Source organism: Pelophylax lessonae (assembly GCF_965119305.1).
Source record: "Pelophylax lessonae genome assembly, chromosome: 6".
NCBI lineage: Eukaryota > Metazoa > Chordata > Amphibia > Anura > Ranidae > Pelophylax > Pelophylax lessonae.
The window spans coordinates 252260623-252284372 of NC_138773.1; the positions used below are offsets into that span (position 1 = coordinate 252260623).

At 46.1% G+C, this 23750-nt stretch overlaps 1 protein-coding gene across 1 annotated transcript in view; it reads right to left on the reverse strand.

Moving 5' to 3' along the window:
* The window catches only part of HAT1 (histone acetyltransferase 1), a gene marked incomplete at its 5' end in the record, with an annotated part of 82909 nt that extends 78064 nt beyond the window's left edge, over positions 1-4845 (reverse strand). The window contains one exon of the mRNA XM_082260304.1: positions 4772-4845. Within this exon, the coding sequence (XP_082116430.1) occupies positions 4772-4778 (7 nt within the window). The remainder of the gene's footprint in view (positions 1-4771) is intronic.
* Between the last annotated feature and the right edge of the window lie 18905 nt (positions 4846-23750).

Genomic DNA, 23750 nt, shown 5'->3' on the forward strand with positions numbered 1-23750 from the left:
GCACCGGAAATGACGTAGGTATGGAAATCTGATGGGGTAGAGTTTTCTGACAGAACACCGGTTAGCCAGTGGGAATACTGTTCTGTCAGAAAAACCTACCCCATCAGATTTCCCTACCTACGTCATTTCCGGTGCAGGTTCGTCATGCACCAGCTGTAGCCGCGTCACACGTCTTACTGCGCATGCGCAGAATAGGTAGGGAATTTTGATAACATTGTAAGGGCTGAGGCACAAGTCCTAACTGCGCATGAGCGGGCGCATGCGCACCAACGGATCAGGCAGAGGCATCTCTTATAACAAGCATACATCCGATCTCCAAGGCACACACTGCGCCGAGTCGACAATGGGACAATCCTATTCCCTACCCACACGCGCACTGTCTCATTGTCGGGTCAGCGCAGTGTGTGCCATGGAGATCGGATGGATGTTTTTTATCCGCTGCCCGACCCGTTGGTGCGCATGCACACTAGGACTTTTGTCTGACCCCTTACGATGGTATCATAATTCCTTACCTATTCTGCGCATGCCCAATAGGACGTGTGACGCAGGTACAAGCTGCTGCATGAGGAATCCACAGCTGATCTCAACCGGAAATGACGTAGGTAGGGAAATCTGATGGGGTAGGGGAATCTGAGAACACCGGCGAAACTGTTGAAGCGGAGGGTGTGCGCATTGGCACGCGGCGGGTGCGCGCTCATGTGGACTTATTGCTAAGCGACAGCAGCTGTTACAAGTGGCGGCGGGCGAGCGATGTCATGCGAGAGCCGCTCGGTCAGCTCTGCGCGTGTCCCCGATGTTGCTAGGGCAACAGGGACGCTATGCGCAGAGCTGGCTATGTCATGTGGCTCTCGCGTTGTTAGAAAAAAAAAAAAGAATGAGATAAGCGAGAGCCGTTCAGTCAGCTCTGCACATGTCCCCAACGTTGCTAGGGCAACAGGGGCGCAGAGCTGACAGAGGCTCTCGCTTAACTGGAACAAGTCTGTTTTTACAAATGTTTGACCACATATGTTCTAGCGCCCGTTAATTTACCGGGCTTAATGTCTAGTACTTTATAAACAATTACAGAAACGATTTTAATTTTGCCTTTTGGGATAAAGGTTTCACATAAATAAAAGGATGATCATTGTAAGCACCCCTGCTAGTGTTAAATGGTTTTTAGTTCTCAATGAAAAACCAGGGCCCTGTCTCTTCCTGCCCACCCGTACGAGAACAAATACACTGACAAGTTTCCTGCATGGCACCTGCGATCTCTGCTGATAGCAGGTGCAATGCTTTCCAGGCTCCTAGTTATAAAAAAAAATAAATGCACATCTTTTTACCTGTAAAAAGATGTGCATTTAATTTTTAAAAAGATGAATTCATTCTTTAAGCTGGATCAAAATCGGCCAGTTCAGCAGAAACTGGACTAATTCCAATCAATATATGGGCAGGATGGTTGTACTGAAGTTGATCGACCCCAGTACAACCAGCCCGCCGGGTTTTCTTTGTTCGATCACGGCCAGCAGCTATAGCCACAAGCAGTGATCTTTGTATTCTGACAGCTGGGAAACCTCCTGCTGTCAGAATACAATAGTGCAGTGGGAGGGATTCCACCATCAACACTAACTGTGTTGATGGGGGAACTGAACAATTTTCTTTCGTTCAATCCGTGGGTGAAGGAAAAAAAATACACAATGAGTGGCCGGCTTTACTGGATAGATCTCCAGATGAAATCCGAAGAAAGATAGCCTAAAAAATAAAACAAATTCAGCCATTACATTTCAGACTTGGGAATCTGGAATATAATACAGGGCTCAACAAAACCCAGGTCGAAATGGCAAATAGAAACTGCATCCTGGTGCCTGGGCTTTTGTCAGCCGTCCACTTCCAACTTAAGCCCCGTACACACGTACTGATCGTCGGCCGAACGATCAGCCGTCTTTTGTCCAGGGCTGTCGTGTCTGTTGAAAACTGTAAAAGACTGCACACGAATTTTGTTGGCCAACAACAGCCGACTGCAGAAGTGATGTCATGTGATGGTTAACTTTACGTGTGTTTTTTCTTCTCTGAGCATGCCCAGTCTTGCTAATCGTCTGTCTGTCGGCCGAATTCTGTACTGACTGGCGAACAATCGGCCGTTCTGGTGACGGCCAACAAAAATTTTAATGCCTGCACACCCGATTCCGTTCGGCCGAAAATGCGCTGTCGGAAGCATCATACAAAAGCCCCGTACAAACGTACCGAATGTTGGCCGAACGATCGGCCGTCTTTTGTCCGGTGCTGTCCTGTCGGCTGAAAAGTGCTAAAGACTGCACACGAAGTCTGCACGCCAGATTCTGTTCGGCCGAAAATGCGCTGTCGGAAGCATCATACTAACAAGCCTACAATCGGCCGATCGGTCGGCGGCCAAATATTTACGGCCGACAATAGGTACGTGTGTACGGGGCTTTACCAACCAAGCTACAGCTGAAAGGCAGCTACAGAGCAGTCGTCCAGTCCTGGGGGGCGTCTATTGACATCCTCCCAGAAATCGGCACTACCTTCGGACACAGCTGATCACAGATCCTGGTAAAGAGCCAATCACAGCAGCCCTTTACCATGTGATCAGCTGTGTCCAATCACAGCAGATCACATGTAAACAAATGTTGGTTATCAGCATTTCCTTTCCCTTAACTCTGTCACAGCTTGAGGAAAGGGAAGCTGAAAACAGGTTATCTTGTGACAGAGGACATTCATACGGGATAATCAGGGCACTGAGAGCTTAAACTAGTAGTCTCCGGTCAAAACCAAACTAAGCTTAAACTGGCTCGCATCCACATTCTATGCCCTATGTTAAAGGATAAGTTCACCTTAAACCCATAATTTGGTTGTAACAAGCTCCAGACCTGCTCCCTGAGGGATTTCTTCTTCCTGCAACCGCTGTCACATTTTGAAAAAAGCACGGCTGTGCAGGGCTCGCCCTGTCATTAATTCACAGTTAACTGTGAATGAGAGAACTACAAGTACCATTTGCGGCTGACGCCTTGCAGTTCTGAACGGATTGGGAGGGTGATGAGCCCTCTTGTAGTGCTTTTTCAAGCCCTGCAGCTTGTCCCCCATATCAGCTGAACACACAGAAAGCTGCAGGGCTTGTCTACAGGATCCTCAAACTGCATCCCGAAACCACTGATCACAGGTGCAAAGCATTGCAGGCTCTGAAGGGAAAAAATAATACCTACAATAAATTTTGTTTCCTGCAACAATATGTCAATTTATTCTTTTTTTCTCCAAAAGGTATATAAAAAAAAAAAAAAAAAAAAAAAAACAGCCTTTAACTACCCTGTAAAGGACAGAGGTCTGTATTTCCCCAAAGGGTGCTTCACTTCAGTCACATGATCATCTCACCGCAGCAGGTCTCAGGGAAGGGGAGAGATTGCCAACAACTGCTGCAGAGCCTGGGCGATGATGTCACCCATAGGCTTACTATGGTGCATCCATTGTTGGCTGCCTCTCCTCTTGTGTGATCATGTGACCAGACTGGCGCACCTTCACCATAGGTAACCATACAGAACTTTCCTTTAAAGTGTAGTAAGTACCGGACTGCTGCATTCTCCCCCCATTTAGGAGCCATTCTGCCCAGCGCTTTCACTGCCATTGCTGTCATTCTCACAGCCAGGAGCAGGAAAGCTCTGGATGGAGGGTGGGGACTGAAGCATTAAGCGGGTCAGTGGTTGCTAGGATGCAGGGTGATCCTAGCAACCAATCACAAGTTTGCTGCCCCTGCTCTTTGTTTATACCTACTGTGCCTCCTGCGATTCAGGCCAATTAATAGCTCTGCTATAGGGCTTAGAATGGAGGTGGGAGCAGGTTTAGGCTTAGTTAGGTTTTGATTGGACATCCACCTTAACTACTATTTGGGAAAATGATTCGAGAACCCTGACCATCATTCTGTACAAACACAGATATGGTCAGACTTATCCCACCTAAATATCACCATGTTCATCTATCAGGAATCAGGATATGCTGGAACTTGTAGTGCCACAGGAGGAAAGCTGGGACCCAGCAACGCACACACTCTCCTCCATTACCAGGACATGCTGAGCCTTGTAGTGACACAGGAGGCAGACCTGGGTGCTGGCAGGGCATAGCCTCTTAGTGGGTGGCTGGGCCTTGTAATACTAGATAAAGGAGAGCTGGGATCTGGCAGTGCACACACTCTGCTCCATTGCTGAGCCTTGTAGTGCCACAGAGCAGGAGAATGGGCAGTGTACTCACTTCTATATCAGCTGGCCCTGTAATGTCACAGGCAGTTTATAAAGACTCCCCCGTTGGTGGGGACATGCTGGGCCTTGTAGTCCCCCATCAGGCAGTATACACAGGCCTTCCCTGGTCGGTAGAACATGCTGAGCCTTATAGTCCCCCATCAGGCAGTATACACAGGCCTCCCCTGGTCGGTAGGACATGCTGAGCCATGTAGTGTCACCTCAGGCATACACAGGCCTTTCCCAACATGCTGGGCCTTGTGGTGCCCCCTCAGGCAGTATACACAGGCCTTTCCCGGTTGGTAGGACATGCTGGGCCCTGTAGTCCCCCCTCGGTCAGGCCTAGCACTGTACTCAGACTCCCCTCAGCCGGCAAGGTGGATTTGGCGGGAGAACGTACAAGGTGGTCAGGCGGAATACAGTGTGAGAGGGGAGCCCCGCCCCCTCCTCAGACCCAGCACCGCTCTGCCCCCCTCCAGTGTCACCCCCTGAGGGGCTCCCCGCTTCTGTGTCACCCGCTTAGCAGCCACACATCACCCGCTGGAACTTACCCGCCATGTCCGATCATCTACCTCACTGTCAGCCACAGCCAATCAGATCGCCCGCATCACCTCTGACGTGTTTCCGCTTCCATCACAACGTGATCAGCGCTCTGTAATACACTGACTGTACCGCGCATCCTGTATATCCCCCGTGTACAACACTGCAAAGTGCACCCTGTATACCCTCCGTGTACAACACTGACTGCGCCCCATACACCCTCTGTGTACAACACTGACTGCACCCCATACACCCTCCGTGTACAACACTGACTGCACCCCATACACCCTCTGTGTACAACACTGACTGCACCCCATACACCCTCTGTGTACAACACTGCACCCCATACACCCTCTGTGTACAACACTGCACCCCATACACCCTCCGTGTACAACACTGACTGCACCCCATACACCCTCCGTGTACAACACTGCACTGTGTACCCCATACACCCTCCGTGTACAACACTGACTGCACCCCATACATCCTCCGTGTACAACACTGACTGCACCCCATACACCCTCCGTGTACAACACTGCACTGTGTACCCCATATACCCTCCGTGTACAACACTGCACTGTGTACCCCATACACCCTCTGTGTACAACACTGACTGCACCCCATACACCCTCTGTGTACAACACTGCACTGCACCCCATACACCCTCTGTGTACAACACTGACTGCACCCCATACACCCTCTGTGTACAACACTGCACCCCATACACCCTCTGTGTACAACACTGAACCCCATACACCCTCTGTGTACAACACTGACTGCACCCCATACACCCTCTGTGTACAACACTGCACCCCATATACCCTCTGTGTACAACACTGCACCCCATATACCCTCTGTGTACAACACTGCACTGTGCATCCCATACACCCTCCGTGTACAACACTGGCTGCACTAATAACACAGCACTGATTTTCTGGGTAACCCTGTACATGTACTGACACAGTAAAGGAAATTTACTAAGACTGCAGCAACTGTCCATAACAACAAATCAGTTTCCTGCTTTCATTTTCAAAGCTTAACTGAACAAGCTGAAGATAGAAGCTGATTGGTTACTATACACAGCTGCTCTAGATTCTGTCTGCTCCAGTTTTAGTAACCCTGTATGTGTGATGGGGGATCAGACTGGAATTTTCAGAGTATTTCCGCACCCAGCTCCTCCAGACTACATTGCAATGTCCTCCCTTCTGTCCGTTTCCACACATACCTCCATGGCTGAGTGTCTGGGACACTTCCCTCAAAGCACTGCATTAATTCCTCTTCCAGGGACACGGGCAGCATGGAGTTTGTCTGTATCCCCTGTGTTGGTGTAACCTGTCCTGGTGCTCTCAATAAGCCCAGCTCAACCACCTGTTTTTACAGCCTCATCCCCCCCAAAGGTAAACAAGGCGGGGAGAGTAGAGAAAGTTAAGTCATGGTGTTGACACCCACCTGAAGCTAGAGGTGATAGATTCGGAGCTCTGGACAGCCCTGCTGATTTTAGAAAGTGATAGCGACCTCAGGGGGAGAGGCCTCTGTCCACTGTCATAGGGGAGGGTGCTGCATAGTAATGTTATACCCTGAATACAGGTGTGTAGGCAGGTGCAGTCTATTTGCTCCACTGTAGGTGGCGATCAATTGCAGTGGCATTGCAGTTTGAGACAGTCAATACAAGGCCCCGGCAAACCAGAGTCTATGGTCAGACTAAAGCCTCGTACACACGAGTAGAAATTCAGCTGGGAAATTTCGTCCGACGACCGATCTGCCGATTTTCGGCTTGTTAGTATGGTGCTTCCGACAACCGACTCCGACTTTTCGGCCGAAAAATTCCTGGTGTGCAGGCTATATATTTTTTTTATCGACCGTCAAAACACGGCCGATTTTCGTCTTATTAGTACAGATTTAGATGGGGAAAAATCTTATGAGCAAGACTGGGCATGCTCAGAGATGAAAGAACACAAAGAAAGCAATCCAACACATGACATCACTTTTGAAGTAGAATTCTGTCGTGCGGGAAAATTCGTGTGCAGTCTAGAGCACAATCCAACCAACAGACACCACTCTGGACAAAAGACGGACGACCGGTCGGCGGAAATTCGTTGCGTGTGTACTAGGCTTTAGTCAAGCAGTGGCCACACTCATGAATAGACAAGAGATCTCTTGCCTGACTGAAACAGGTTCTGAGGTCACTGTCATGAAGTATGACTTCCAAGCCCAGTGGTTTAGTACACAAGACCAACTGGATCCCTCTTGGCTATCCCTCAAGGAAGACAACAACTTGCCTATCCTAGTAGAAGGTGTCAACTGGGTAAGGATCCAGGTTGACAATCAAGTGGTGGATTGAATAGGGGTAGTGGTGACTTGCAGTTTAGTAAGCTCAGCTGTGCCTATTGTTCTGGGCATGTACATGTGAAAAGACTTGGACTTGCCCCGCTTGCTGGCCAAGTTCAAACATTCTGGCCAGAACACGCGGGGCTGCTGCCTACGAGGTGTGTTGCTCAACATGATTCAGGACTACGAAGCTTAACAGAGGGCAGTGAAGAAACAGCCTAAACAGATGGGAGTCGTCCGTATGCCCCCCAAACAAAAACTACTCCTGGCACCTCTCCAAGTGGTAGTCTAGTTTCTTCCCATGAGGACCCACAAAAAGCTTCAAGGGATATACAATAAAGGTGGAACCCCACAAGAATCTAGTGGAGCCAAGGGAGTAGCTAGTCGCATGCACTTTGTCACATGGCTCGTTTCCACTGAGTGGTACGGTACGGTTCGGTTCAGTACGGTTCGGTACGGTACACATTGCGTTTCCACTGCCAATAGTACCCTTTTCATGATAGGCGTGGTGTAGCTGGTCACAGCAGGAAAGCTGTGATAGACGATTCTCTGTCAACCAATCAAAGTTCTGCAGAGTGTAGCTCCACCCAGTTGGTACGGGTCTAATGTGCTTGGTACCCCAATGAAAGGGTACCAAAAAGTGGTACGGTACGGTTCGGAATTAGGGTACCATTCATAATGGAAACGGCATAAATAGCGTACCGTACCGAACCGAACCAGAAAGCTCAGTGGAAACGCGCCATAAGGTTCACAGAGGAAAGGTTCTGGTGCAGCTCATCAACCTGGGGACAACTCCAGTTTCACTCCTCAACCATGCCACCTTAGCATAGCTGTACATAAGTGTCCCATCACTATATCCCGCAGGTCAATCCGGGGTAGAGGCCATTTGTGCCCCACTACAAGCAGCCATGTCCTTGCTGCAGGAGACACAATAGAAGTTACTGTTGAAACAATTGGAAATCCCCTTCCGGGACTACCCTGTACTGCAACAAAGGCTGCTTCACCAACAGCTTGAAAGGCATCTACTGTTTTTTGCTGCTAGAAGACTATGGCTACACCAAGGCCATCTATCTGTAATGTTCTGGTACCTTTGGGTACCCTAATTACTCTTTTCCTAAGTGTATGCGCCCCACCATTCTCTTTTGGTAAGGTGCGCATACACCTTTAAGACTGATGTTGTCATCACTGAGCGCCGGACTGAACAGCTATTTAAATCACTAGCTCTCACTCACATGTGTTCGTTCAACCGCCATGGTTGGAGCGTCCTGATCTCTGAGTTCAGCATGTCAAATCTACACGTTCCTGTATCTCGCTACCTGAACCTCTGTTTTCGGATCCTGTGTCTCGCCACCCGATCACCCCTGGCATGCTGTTTTCACCTTCACCCTTCTCACGACTACCCTGCTTTGTGCCTTGATGCTAACCTGTCTTGAAGCTCTCATGCTTGCAAGCATACCTCGCTGTCGGAACTACGCTGCGCTGATCCCTGTATCCCGCTACCGGATCATCCGTTCTTGCCGAACCTCTCCTCTGCTACATTGCTACTAGTGATAAGTACCCCACGGGGGAAACCTCTATAACCTTCATACTAAAGCTTACACTATCTAGCTCTGCATACTAAGGACTATTATTACATCTGCATTATCTAAGATTGCTAGCTCTTGAGCCTACTAACATCTGCTCTTGCACTGGGTTGGTCTCTCCTGTATGTTCACCTGCTATTCTATCATCTGCTACCATACATGATTGCTAACCTATCTGCATCCCATCTGCTACTATCTTACTTTCAAGAACATTTCCTTTCAAGTGTCTGTCATCTACCATCTCTACCCAACCTGTCTCTTCAGCCTATCATCACTGTGTTACTATGTACATAAGTCACTCTAGGAACATCTTATTGAGTGTGTGTATTTACTTGCTGAATTGAGATCATCCACACATGATGAGTCTTTGGGAGTTGGGATTGGTGTCTCAGCGTTTCTCTACATGACTACTGAAGTGGAATATTTCTGCAGCTGTAAATCCACATCATACATAAAACGCAGGAGCGTTACACTATCACCCTATCCACACGGGATACGCCCACCCATTCTGAAGCGATATCATCATATTCCCCAGCCTTGTGCCAGAGGGTCAAGGACTCGCTCCCCAACATGCTACAGAGCGGGGTGATTTGAGAAAGTTGTAGTCCATGGGCTGCATCCCTGGTTTTGGTGCAAAAGAAAGATGGGAGTCTGCATTCTTTTTGTAGACTACTGCAATCTAAATGCCTGCACCCACTGGGTTGCCTACCCATTACCCCAGGTAGAGGAATCAGTTATTGCATTGGGTCAAGCCAAGTAGTTTTCCACCATTGACTTGGCAAGCATGTAGAGCAGGGGCCGTGGGGTTGTAGTCAAGTCCTCCATAGTTCCCTCCTCATTGGGTGTCCAAGCAAGGGTCACATGAGAGGCCTGCCCCGGGTGGATTCTTCTGAGTTACACTAAGCACCTGTTGCAGGACCACATTACTACACATGGGATACCCGTACTTCTCTGCCATTTTCATCAATGCCCTGGGACAAGGCTGAAATTGCTGTGGGGGAATACTCAACCTTAAGGCAGGCTACCACTTTTAGAGATGAACTTACACCGTGTACACTTACATCATAACCGTTCTCCAGTTAACTCTCGGGTCCCCGTGACAATTTATACCTTCTCCATACCTTGGATTTAGGAGGGACACGCTGAGCCTTGTCCACATCTACCTGTCCATTGTATCACTGCTACCTCACTCCCAGTAACGGTATGGGGGGGGTACCACCGTGCACATAGCACAGATTCCATGGGTGCACTTCACTTAACTCTTCCGTACCTGGGCACAGGTACGGAAGTGTGACAGTTTCTATGGGAGACAGACTTGTAACAAAGAGAATGCTGACAACTCCCTCCTAGAAGAGGCTATCCCACCTATCTCAGGCACACACTTACGATAGGTTGCTTGGTAAACTTCCATTAACCTAGGTAACCACTTGTAGCTTCACACTGTATTAACTTTTGTACTGAAGTCTTCATACCCCAAAGTATCTTAGTGACCTAAAATGTGGAATGGTACCGGTTACTTGCATTACACCCCTTTAAAGTGGATGTAAACCCTAACATATACCCAGTGACGTGAACAGCCTCAGTTGATACATAGAGATGAAACACATCTCCCTACATAAGTTTTACATGCATATCTGCTGTCTTCAGTATTCTATAATCTTTAGAAAGTGCACATTGTGTTAGAGATTTTCTTTTTCTGTTCAGCACTGGGAGTGGATTCTTGGCATACAGCCAAGAAAACTGGTTGGAGGAACAGCACACACCCCCACTCCACATAGGCAGAGACTTGCAGAGCTGTGCTGTGACAAGACAAGCTCTCTGTTAATACATTTATGGCAACCTTACACAACACAAATTTCAGCCTGGTTTTATCTCAGTTGTCAGAGAACTTGTCAGAAGTTATCTTGATAACCGAACAACAAAACAGCAGAAAGACACAGGACTCAGGGCTTTGGAAACAACTACAGATAGATGTGCTTAGGTCAAATTTCATCCGGTTTACATCCACTTTAAGTAACTTTAGACCAGACGGAAACAAGGTTTCAAAAGCTTTACTTTGAAAAGTGGGAAAAACATTACAAAGTTCAACATGCGAGAACTTCAGTAGCGAGTGACATTCTTCCACTCCTCCCAGGTGCGGCTCTCGGATCTTTTCTCTTACGGGGTCTGGGCCCTGAGCCTCTTGGGGGACTCACTTTCTTATCCACTCTCCTTTATGGCTCCGGACCACTGTCCCTCTTTTATAACAGAGCACCAGGGGGCCGGACCCAAAGAAAACCCACCAAAACCATAGAACCGGGAAAGGCATTAATTCTAACCCTCCCGTCCTGGGCAGCATCTAACTAGCATAACTTCAACCCATTTACAAGCTGCTACTGGCAAGTCCCAGTGAGAGATCATGATCGTGAAAAGACTGCCTTTGTCACACCCCTGAGACTGTTCAAATTTAACCGTATGCTCTTTGGGCTAAGTAATGCCCCCAGCACATTTCAACTCTTGATGAGGAGATACCTTGAGGACATCAACTTTGAGACTGCGCTAGTCTACTTGGACAATAATATCATTTTCTCCAAGACCTTTGAGGGTCATATCAAGCAGTTGGACCATGTGTTGGTGAAAAATACCAAAAACAGTAAACTGAGCCCAAGCGGAAACGTGCTCCTTATCGGGAGCCCTGTCTACATCGGGAGCCCTTGAACGACAGCCCTATCCAACTTCAGTATATGACGTGGTCTTAGACAGACCCAATCCCATCAAGAGACATCTACACTGCAATCTGCTAAGGCCCAATGTGCTAAGTGGGGACTGTTTCACCAAACCAGCCAGAGACCAAGAGGTATTTAACACTGTGGACATCCTACTGGTACAAGGAGGTTCTGCTGAATGGTACCTGGCTCCTCTCCAGCTCTAGCCTCCGGCCTCTCCGGACTCAAAATCGAAAAGCCCTAGTACACCAACCATGGCAAGGACTTTGTCTTGGGGCACTTGTCATAGATGCCGACAGGCTGCAAGGGCTGAATGGTGCACCTACAACCTTCATCTGCATCTACACACCAAAGCATTGTTCATCAACGCTGTACACCTGGTGTGCATGAGGTCTTATGATTATAAATTGGTTTTTCTATATTACACTTTATATGTCCCAATACACCTCAGGACTGTAACCTTTCTATATAACTAGCTATATTGGAAATGATGAATTATCTATTGTCGTAGCATGTATATCAAATATTAGGGTTATGGGGGTAATATTTTAAATTTGTTTAAAAGCTAACTCCACTTTGTGGGGAAAAAAAATATCAAATAAAGAAAAAATAATATAGCGTATACAATTGTGACACAAGTCACATTGTAATTGATAGTTATTAAAAATGACCTTTCCTTTTTAAACTGCAGCCGCTGTAATTTTCTAAAATTGCAATGCAATATGGCTACCTGGAGGTGTTGTGTACACAGTATGTGTACAGAATTCCCTCCAGAAACATAATTTCCTGCTTGTGTGATTGGCTCACTGATTTTCCCAAAAGTCTGTACTAAGATAAAATTCGTATTTTTGGCATCCCCTGCAATAAAAATTTCATTTTTGGTATGATACTCCCAATAGGAAATCACGTCTAAGGCCCCTTTCACACTTGTGCGACTTGTCCTGCAATTTGGGACAGCAAAGTGGTATGACAAGTTGTACTCCATGGTTTTCCGATGATTATATCTTCATATCTGTGTGAATTTAGAGTAGTCCCTGCACTACTTTGGTCTGACTTTGATGCGTTTTGAGGTCCATAGACCTAAAGATTACACAGGCATTGCTTAAAGTCCAGTCAAAATCGCATAAAAATCAAGGCAAAAAATCGTGGCAAAATCGCGCAACTTTTAAGTCGCACAAAGGTGAAAGGGGGCTAAAGGGATGCATACCCAGCAGTTTTCCTCATTAGAGCCCTACAGCTGCAACAGCTAATTTATAATTATGAAACCACTCCCATTAGACTCACTCAACCCAGGGGCACAGAGGAACAAACAATGATTTCTTCAGAATAAAGCCTCGTACACACGCAACGATTGTTGGCCGTGAATTTTTGGCCAACGTCCGATTGTCTGCTTGTTAGTATGATGCTTCCGACAACTGACTGCGACTTTTCGGCCGAACAAAATCTGGTGTGAATGCTATAAAATTTTTGTTGGCCGTCAACAGAACGGCCGATTTTCCGTCAGTCAGTACAGATTCCAGCAGACAAAAATCTGATGAGCAAGACTGGGCATGCTCAGAGAAGAAAAAACACACGGAAAGTAAACCAGCACATGACATCACTTCTGAAGTTGGTTGTTGTTGGCCGAAAAAATTTGTGTGCAGTCTAGAGCACATTCCAACCAACACAACAACACTGGACAAAAGACGGCCGATCGGTCGGCCAACAATCGTTGCGTGTGTACGAGGCTTAACAAATGGTAGAAATCTGCAACAGTCTGTTAAAATCCCTGCAATGTACATAGATCACCCAGAAGGGATAGTTTCTTTCTCAACAAAAGTGGAGTTAAACTTTAACCAGTTCCCGACCGCCCGCCGCCTATTTACTGCAGCAGTGTGGCTCTCCTGCGCGAACCAAGGTAGACCTACGTCGGTCGCGCGCCTGCAGCTAGGGCGTGCTCCCGCCCCCACTCGGCAGCAGGGATGCCGATGCACGGGGCAGGAGGCTCAGATTGCCGCCTGACACCCATGATCGCTCCCCGCTGAGAGAGAAGAACAGTCAGCTGTTGTAAACACAGCTGACCGTTCTCTCTGGAATGATCACAGAGCCCCTGTGATCCTGCTATATAGGATCACAAATCTCTGTGATCATTTCAGAAGCCACGTCCCTCCCACAGTTAGAAACACTCCCCTAGGCTCACATTTAAACCCTTGATCACCCACAGTGTTAACCCCTTCCCTGCCAGTGTCATTATTACGGTAACAGTGCATATTTTTAGTACCCCCAAAAGTGTCAAAAAATGTCAGTTAGGGGTCTGATCTGCAGTCCCGCAAAAAATCGCAGATACAAGCTTGTAAGTATGTTTTATTGATTTGAGGGAATAAAAAAGCCAAAACCTATTACACTATTGGTCCCCTTTTTTTCTTATATCTGGGAAAGCGGAGCCTACAGATGGAGTGATCCCTATTAGGTATCTTCAATCCTGGAAATCCTATATCAAGAGCTGGGTTGCCAAAGCCACCTTTGATCTAATCAAGCGTTTGATACTCATATTTGTGGTGAGTAGGGTACCTAGAGGGTCTGGACACCCACTTGAGCACCGTTTGAATGATCGGTTTACTGCACCTGAGCACTTTTATTTTGGACACTTTACTTCTAGGCTAAGGCTTCCACTAGTGCGGCTACGAAGTCGTGCTACTTCTAGCACGACTTCGTAGCAAAAGTAAACCGCGGCTTCAGTTAGACTTGTCCCTCATATATAGAGGGAAGTCGCGCTCAAAAGTAGTACACAATTTACTTTTGAGGTCGCGGCAACTGAAGCCGCGGCAGTGGAAACGTGCCCCATTGAAAACAATGGGTTTTGACTTGCTGTGCGACTTGACATGTGTCAAGTCGCACCGCAAGTTGCACTAGTGGAAACCGAGCCTAAGGACTGTTTTATCTATTTAATATCTATTGGATTTTATTTCAATATACCCATCACTTTGCACTTTATTGGATATATCACGATTAGGAATTGCAATATTATTGTATTACTTGCAACACATGGTTGTTTTTCACATATTTATACATATTTATTAACTTAGTTTTCATTTTTATGGAATGCTAGTGCTGTATTAATTTATATTTCACACATTTTTCTAAGATTTACTTAGATGCACAGCAGCTGCACTAATTTATATTTTTTTATCAATTTTTTTTTATTCATTATTTTAACACAACTATTTAACACCAGTAGCGCGGGTTTTAATCCTATTTATTTCTCTCTCCTTCCTCTACCTGTTGTTGCTCAGTGTAGACTTTCCTAAGATGGAGCGGCTGTGGGAGGCTTGGAAGGCAGATATCCCCTCATGGGATGGATGGGATTTGGAGGATTGTTTTGAGGACAGCTCTAAACTGGTTATCTCTTCCAGAGATAAACTGATGCAAACTAAATTCCTTCATAGGATTTATTATACTCCCCAGAGATTGCACAGAATATACTGTACCTCTGAGGGACCCCATTTGTGGCCGATGCCACTTGGATACTGGTACCTACTTCCATATGTTCTGGAGCTGTCCCAAGGTGGCACAGTTTTGGGCTGAAGTATTTGAAAATATTAATAGCCATCTCCAGCTGTCCCTGGTGCAGTGTCCTGAACCACCACTGCTAGGAATACAGGAGGATGATCAGATTCCTTGATATACTAAGCTTTTGATCTCATACCTTTTGTACTATGCCAGGAAAGCTATTTTACCTAAATGGAATACTGCCTCCCCTCCAACTGTGGTCTTCTGGGAAAATTCTGTCACTAGTGCCTTACCAATGTATAAACTGACCAATTTGAACAGAAACTTTCCCACGAAATTTGACAGAATTTGGCAGCTATGGACAGCGTCATTAAAGCGGAATTCCGGGCAGAGAAACGATTTTTTGCTGAACATACCCCCGGGACAGTCAGGGCTAGCACATTCCACAATGGCTAGCCTCTGATCTGTCCCGGTTCGCACTTACCTTTTAGAAGAAATACTTACTTAGAAAATTTCTTCCAGAGCGTTTCCATCTCTGTTGTGGGCAGCTGAAGCCGGCGCGGTCTTCTTCTCTGTCTTCTTCCACGTCTTCGTGTCCCAGAATGCACTGCACCGGCCCCTCTCGTCACTTCCGGTGCGGCGCCGCATTCCTAAACAGCTTCTGGGCATGCCCAGAAGCTGTTTAGCAGGGGAATGCGGCGTCGCCCGGAAATGACGAGCGGGGCCGGTGCCGTCGCATTGATTCCTGGGAGCTATGACGTTTAGCTCCCAGGAATCATCGCGAGGCAGGAAGTGACGGGGTGAGCCGCGGCTCCAAGGGAGGAAGCAGTCAGAGGTGAGTATTTACGATCTTCAATAAAAAGGTGAGTAAACAAAAAAAATAAAAATAACTATCCAATTCCTTTTCAGGTGAGCTCTACCTAGCGTAGGGGCACAAAAAAAAAAATTGTTTTTGTGCCCAGAACTCCGCTTTAAGTTTGGGTACTCAAAATTCTTGATTGGCAATCTAGAACACACAACTTGATTTCCCTGTTGCTCGATACTCGCTGGCTCCAGAAGCACTGCCAAAGTATCTGTACTATAGGTGTGACCTTCACTTTCTTGTTTTTGTACTGATTGTACATTTGCCTTTATTATGTACCAGCCTGTAACCTGTTGTGTCTGTATCATACATACTTTTTCACAATTAACTGAAATACTTACCTGCTCTGTGCAGTGTTTTTGCACAAAGCAGCCCCAATCCTCCTCTTTTCTGGTCCACCGCCGGCGCTCCTTGCCCCGCCCCCTCCTGCCCCCATACCAAGCAGCTTGCAATGGGGCACCCAGGCAAGCTTGCGCCTGCACTGTGGCTCTACGTGTCTATTCACACATAGGGCTGTGGCTTGGCCCCGGTTCTCTTTCTCCACATTGGCTCACTGGCTGTGACTGACCGCAGCGGGAGCCAATGGCTGCTACATAGACCTTTACAAACCTTCAGGCTTTACAAACACTTTAAAGTAGAACTATAGGTAAAACTTTTTCTTTTCATTTTGGACAGAGTAAAGGAGTGTTATAACCCCTGTCAGATTTTTTTTCTTTTTTTTTTGCCATCTGTGTCCCATTGAGGAGATTTCCCTTCACTTCCTATTCCATAGCCAAAAACAGGAAGTGAATAGAAATCCCTCCAAAGTGAGCAAATCCTAGTATGTCACCAGGGTCCCCATTGGAAGATTTCCCCTCTATTACTTTTCTGATGTGAACCCAAAATTTGGGATTTTCATTTGCTTTCACTTTTATTGATAATGGTAAACAGAACATTAGAGAGGGTGAATCTTTCTAACAGTACAGAGTCAGCAATACAAATTGACAGGTTTTTTTAATCAATTTACACTCTGAATTTTCCAATGGTCATATGCTGGAGGTAGTTCTAGTTGCATGGCAGGCACTTACAGTGCCTTGCGAAAGTATTCGGCCCCCTTGAACTTTGGGACCCTTTGCCACATTTCAGGCTTCAAACATAAAGATATAAAACTGTAATTTTTTGTGAAGAATCAACAACAAGTGGGACACAATCATGAAGTGGAACAAAATTTATTGGATATTTCAAACTTTTTTAACAAATCAAAAACTGAAAAATTGGGCGTGCAAAATTATTCAGCCCCTTTACTTTCAGTGCAGCAAACTCTCTCCAGAAGTTCAGTGAGGATCTCTGAATGATCCAATGTTGACCTAAATGACTAATGATGATAAATAGAATCCACCTGCTTTGTAATCAAGTCTCCGTATAAATGCACCTGCACTGTGATAGTCTCAGAGGTCCGTTTAAAGCGCAGAGAGCATCATGAAGAACAAGGAACACACCAGGCAGGTGTAACTTTATTGTCGAAAATATCTTTTTTTCATGTGACCTGCCGGAAATCTTCTCTCCTCCCTGCTGACAGCGGCCCCTCCCTCTGCAGTGCTCAGAGCTGGCTGATGTCAGTGGGTTTCTCAGCCCCTCCCGCTACAGTATTCAGAGTGGGAAAGAAGAGCTCCGGCGGGTCACGTGAGCGCCCAGCGGCGCTGTAAATAAGGTATTTTCCACAATAAATTTACAAAAGGAGATACACCACACATTATATAATGTTTTTACAAAACGGATTTTATTGTTTTACAATGACTTTAACCAAGGTTTATTTTTGGGATTACAGAAAGTCATAATGCTGACTCCTGAGCTGACAGGGTTAGAGAAGACAGGGGACTTTTAAAAAAAAACATTTTATTGTTTTATTTCAGGTTTTTTTTAGAACATAGAGAGGGGTAAATGACACAGCACAAACACTGTGCTGTCTATCATGCTTTTTTTTGCTTGCCGACCAGCTGCCATAGTTTTACGACGGCAGGTTGGCTCTGTCCCGCTAAATGACGTACCTGTACATCGCTCCACTGAACTGCTAGTGGAGGTGCATGCGCACTGCTTGGCCACAGGGGGAGCGGGTCCGGTGGCCGCGATGTTCGCCGGGCACCCGCGATTGCTCCCCGTGAAGACAGACCGCTGTTCCGTCAGTAATGAACACAGTGATCCTGTGTTCCTCTTATTTAGGAACACAGGTCTCTGTGTTAATGCAGCAAGCCCATCCCCCACACAGTTAGAAAGCACACCCTAGGGACACATTTAACCCTTTGATCGCACTGGTGTTAGCCCCTTCCCTGCCAGTGTCATTAGTACAGTAATGGTGCATATTTTTAGCACTGATTACTGTAGTAATGTCACCGGTCCCCCCAAAAGTGTCAAAAATGACAGTTAGGTGTTCGCTGTGTCTGCCGCAATGTCGCAGTCCCGGTAAAAATCGCTGATCGTTGCCATTACTAGTAAAAAAATTAAATAAATAAAAATGACATAAATCTTTCCCCTAGTTTGTAGACGTCATAGCGTTTGCTCAAATCAATCAATATACACTTATTGGGATTTTTTTTACCAAAAATATGTAGCAGAATACATATTGTACATGCCATAAATAAACAAAACTTCCCCTGTAAATAAGCCCTAGTGTGTTTTTTGTAGCCAAAATTAATATAAGATCCAGTTTTAATATCAGGGAAACACAGTACCTTCTCTTCACAGAACAGCCCTGATCCTCTTCTTCTTGAGTCCTCTGACAGTGCTACAGGCCCCTCCTTCCTGCCTTGTGCCTCCCTAGCAAGCAGATTGTTATAGGGGCACTCGAATGCATGAAGGTAAAAAACCTCGAGCCTTTACAACCACTTTAGGTAAAATAATCTAGCATTGTCAAATCTGTGTTTCAGGTAAATATAAAGCCCAACTACAGGACTAAGAAAAAAATCTGCCCTTGCTGTGGGGCTCACTTCTCTCTCACCACCAAGTAATAGCTCTGCATGGTATGCAATGCCTCCAAAGGACCACCCACAGACCAGAGCTTTAGGGAGTAGAGGGCAGTATGGAAGATAGGGTAGGTAATCCTGCTTTTTCTGTACCCCCTAATGAACATTTAACCCTTTACAATGTGGGGGTATAGGGAGGGGGCACTGCAGTGGGTGAATTTTGTTTTTATTCCTGGAATTTCTCTTTAAACCACTTGCCGCCTGCCCACAGTAATATTACTGCGGCAGTGCGGCTCCCCTGGGTCCAGTCACGTAGTACTACGTGACTGGAGGGGAAGGGGTTTCGGCGGTGCGCTCCTGCTGAGTTTAGACACAGCGGGAGGCAGGCCGCGAGAGGAGAGGTGGCGATTGCTGCCTTCCTCCCCTGACCATCCGGGAAATGGAGAGAAGACCCGCCTGCTTATGTAAACAAAGCAGGCGGATCTTCTGTGAGACAGTCAGGGACAGATCTGAAGTTTCAGCTAAGCTGAAACTGCGATTTGTCTGTGTCTGTCACAGAACCCCCCCCCCCCCCCCCACACACACACACACACAGTTAGTAAGCATACAGGCATACATTAACCACTTTGATCACCTCCAGGGTTAATCTCTTCACTGCCAATAGCAATAGTACAGTAACAGTGCATATTTTTAGCACTGATTACTGTACTAATATCACTGGTCCCCCCAAAAGTGTCAAAAATGTCAGTTAGGGTTCCGATCTGTCCGCTGCAATGTCGCAGCCCCGCTAAAAATCGCAGATCGCCGCTATTACTAGTATAAAAAAATCTAACAATAAAAATGAGATAAATATTTCCTGTAGTTAGTAGACACGATAACTTTTGCGCAAACCAATCAAAATACGCTTATTGCGATTTTTTTTACCAAAAATATGTAGGTAAAAACCAATTGGCCTAAAATGTTAAATAATTTTGATTTTTAAATTTTTTTGGGGGGGGGAATGTCCTATAGCAGAATGTGAAAAATATTGTTTTTTTTTTTTCTCAATTGTCGCTCTTTTTTTGTTTATAGCGCAAAAAAAAAAAAAATAACAATCGCACAGTTGATCAAATACCACCAACAGAAAGCTCTATTTGTGGGAAAAAAAGGCACATCAATTTGTTTTGGGTACAGCGTCGCACGACGTGCAATTGTCGGTTAAAATAACGCAGTGCCGAATCGCAAAATAGGGCCTGGTCATTAAGGGGGCAAATCCTTCCAGGGCTGAAGTGGGTAATTGATTTTAATATTCAAACCAAACTCACCTATCTATTCATGACTCCATCTTTTATTTTGCTGAGAAATCCCTTTGAAAAACATCCCACTAGCATTTCTGGCCACGGCCATCTTAAAGTGATTGTATCCTCAAAAAAAAAAAAAAACCCTGCAGGACAAAGGCATAATGAGCTAGTATGCATCACATACTAGCTCATTATTAAATACTTACCTTAGATTGAAGCACCGACACGGTCGCCCGAACACCGATGAGGCAGCCGATATCTTCGCTCGGTGTTTCTTCCGGGTTTGGCGGGTCCGGCGCTGTGAGTGGCCGGAGCCGTGATGACGTCAATCCCGCGCATGAGCGTGGGAGTTCACTTTCCGGCAAGGAGCCAATAAGGAGCTCTGAAGGTTCGCCGGACCTTCAAAGCGCATGCGCCGCCAGTGTCAGCGGCTGCATGCAGGGCGAATATCTCCTAAACTGTGCAGGTTTAGGAGATATTAATTTTACCAACAGGTAAGCCTTATTATAGGCTTACCTGTAGGTAAAAGTTAAAAAGCGGAGTATACTACCGCTTTAAGAAAGGGAAGATGATTCATGTCGCATTTATTTCTTGGAATCCATCTGCCCTTAGCTCAGGCATGTAGTCAGGAGGGTGCACTTAGCTGAGAAAACCCATCCTCCCCTCCTGAAGACTCCTGGGATATATGACATCATTTGCCTAGGCCTGAGAGGCCAGGAAGTACCTGAATAAATGTAGAAATAAGGGCTCTTTCACGCGGTCCGCCTCCGTAGGCAGATCCGTGCTGCTCAGCGGGGATCGATCCGCGATCCCCGCTGAGCCGGCGGATGACAGCTCCGTCTCCATTTGCAGTGTGGAGAGGGAGGTGTCACAGCCCCCGCTGCTCTCTATGGGGAATCGGATGAGAGCGGACCGCCTGTCCGCTCTCATCCGATCCCATCCGAACCCATCCCCAGGACGGATGGAAAATAGGGTTTCCATCCATCCGGATTTCACGGACAGGATCGGATGCGGATGTCACCGCTGACATCCGCTGCTCCATAGGGCTGAATGGGGCATCCGATCAGATCCGCCTACAAAACTGACAGGCGGATCTGATCGGACCGCCCGTGTGAAAGAGCCCTAAAAGTGTAAAACAAGTAAATATGATATACTTTCCTATCTATTTATAGGACTAAAAATAGTCAATAGAGTAAAGTTCTGCTTTCATGCTACTCACAGTGCTTGCAGTTACGGCACAACTGAGAAAATTGGCTAATTTGAAATCTGATCACATAAAACTAAAACTGTTGGTTTGGTGGTACTACAATTTCAAAGATTAATGTTAATACTTCTATGAGCAAATTACACAACTGGGTAAAAACTGTCCCCCATATATTTCAGAAATGAAGCTATACGTACAATGTATACTTTTAAATCAGCAAGAGAGTTTATATAAAACAGGTTTTAGTTTTCCTAAACATAGTTTTTTTCTTTATAATCTCCCATTGAAAAATGCAGTAATAGACAAAGGGCCCGTGTGTGAATTGGTATTATGAAGTGTTTCATATTTTATTCTCAATGTGGATGAAAGGTCCTATAGCGTCTTGAAGGTGAAACCTACAGAAACCTCAAGAGTTGATTCTGCTCGGAGCAGGGGTTCTTCATACTCCATGAGTTGAACACAATCCACTTGTTCAGTGAGGTTCCTATGATTAATGTAACTAACCTGATTGAAATAATATAGATTTGCGAGATTGGCTAAGACACATGTGGGCATCAGCACAAATTACCGAGATAGCTGTGAGTGACTAGTCCCTTTCAAGGACATGCTTTTCAAGCCTGCCAAGTAGATTGCATCTGCTGTAGTCATTAAGAGGAGCATACAATCAGTACTGCAGTGCCGTACGCCTTTATTTTGGAAAGAAAATATTTCAGCAGAATTTGAAGTGAAATAAAAAAAATAAAAAATAATATATTAGGGGTTTTTCTTTTCATTTTAGTCATCCTTTGCAAAAATAAATATACCACTTTAAAAAAATGTGGGTATATATGCAGTATCTCACAAAAGTGAGTACACCCCTCACATTTTTGTAAATATTTGATTATATCTTTTCATGTGACAACACTGAAAAAATTACCCTTTGCTACAATGTAAAGTAGTGAGTGTACAGCTTGTATAACAGTGTAAATTTGCTGTCCCTTCAAAATAACTCAACACCATGGGCATACATACCTGGGTCTCTTATGATTGGCTGCGGGGGGATGGGCCCGCCGGAGTTGTTTTTCTCCGCCTCCGTACTCCGGCCATGTGACAGATGCTGGTGGAGGGGGAGACCTCTCCGGGGACCTAGCTCCCTGTGGCAGTTTTCTATGACGTCTGATACCACTGCCCTCTAGTTTAGAGGCGGCTTTTGCTGTGATTTTATGCATTAGACTTTGAGCTGTTCTATGTCTGTAATGGTGTATATAGACCTGTACTGTTGATCTTGCCTGTACTGTGTGCCTTTTCCTCTCCTAATAAACTTTGAATTTATAAAAAAAAAAAAAAAATAACTCAACACAGTCATTAATGTCTAAGCCACTGGCAACAAAAGTGAGTACACCTCTAGGTGAAAATATCCAAATTGGGCCCAAAGTGTCAATTATTTGTGTGACCACCATTATTTCCAGCACTGCCTTAACCCTCTTGGGCATGGAGTTCACCAGAGCTTCACAGGTTGCCACTGGACTGGAGTCCTCTTCCACTCCTGCATGACGACATCATCGAGCTGGTGGATGTTAGAGACCTTGCGCTCCTCCACCTTCCGTTTGAGGATGCCCCACAGATGCTTAACAAGGGTTTAGGTCTCAAGAGATGCTTGGCCTGTCCATCACCTTTACCCTCAGCTTCTGTAGCAAGGTAGTGGTCGTCTTGGAGGTGTGTTTGGGGTCATTATGTTTAAATACTGCCCTGTGGCCCAGTCTCCAAAGGGAGGAGAGCATGCTCAGCTTCAGTATGTCACAGTACATGTTGGCATTCATGGTTCCCTCAATGAACTGTAGCTCCCCAGTGCTGGCAGCACTCATGCAGCCCCAGACCATGACACTCCCACCACCATGCTTGACTGTAGACAAGACACACTTGTCTTTATACTCCTCACCTGGTTGCCGCCACACACGCTTGATGCCATCTGAACTAAATACGTTTATCTTGGTCTCAACAGACCACAGGACATGGTTCCAGTAATCCATGTCCTTAGTCTGCTTGTCTTTAGCAAACTGTTTGCGGTCTTTCTTGTGTATCATCTTTAGAAGAGGCTTCCTTGTGGGATGACAGCCATGCAGACCAATTTGAAGCAGTGTGCGGTGGATAGTCCGAGCACTGACAGGCTGACCCCCCACCCCCCCACCCCTTCAACCTCTGCAGTAATGCTGGCAGCACTCATACGTCTATTTCCCAAAGTCAATCTCTGGATATGACGCTGAGCATGTGCACTCAACTTCTTTGGTCGACCATGGCGAGGCCTGTTCTGTGTGGAACCTGTCCTGGTTAACCGCTTAATGGTCTTGGCCACTGTGCTGTAGCTCAGTTTCAGGGTCTTGGCATTCTTCTTATAGTCTAGGCCATCTTTATGTAGAGCAACAATTATTTTTTTTCAGATCCTCAGAGAGTTCTTTGCCATGAGGTGCCATGTAGAACTTCCAGTGACCAGTATGAGAGAGTGAGAGCGATAACACCAAATTTAACACACCTGCTCCCCATTCATACCTGAGATCTTGTAACACTAAAGTGCCACATGACACCAGGGAAGGAAAATGGCTAATTGGGCCCAATTTGGAAAT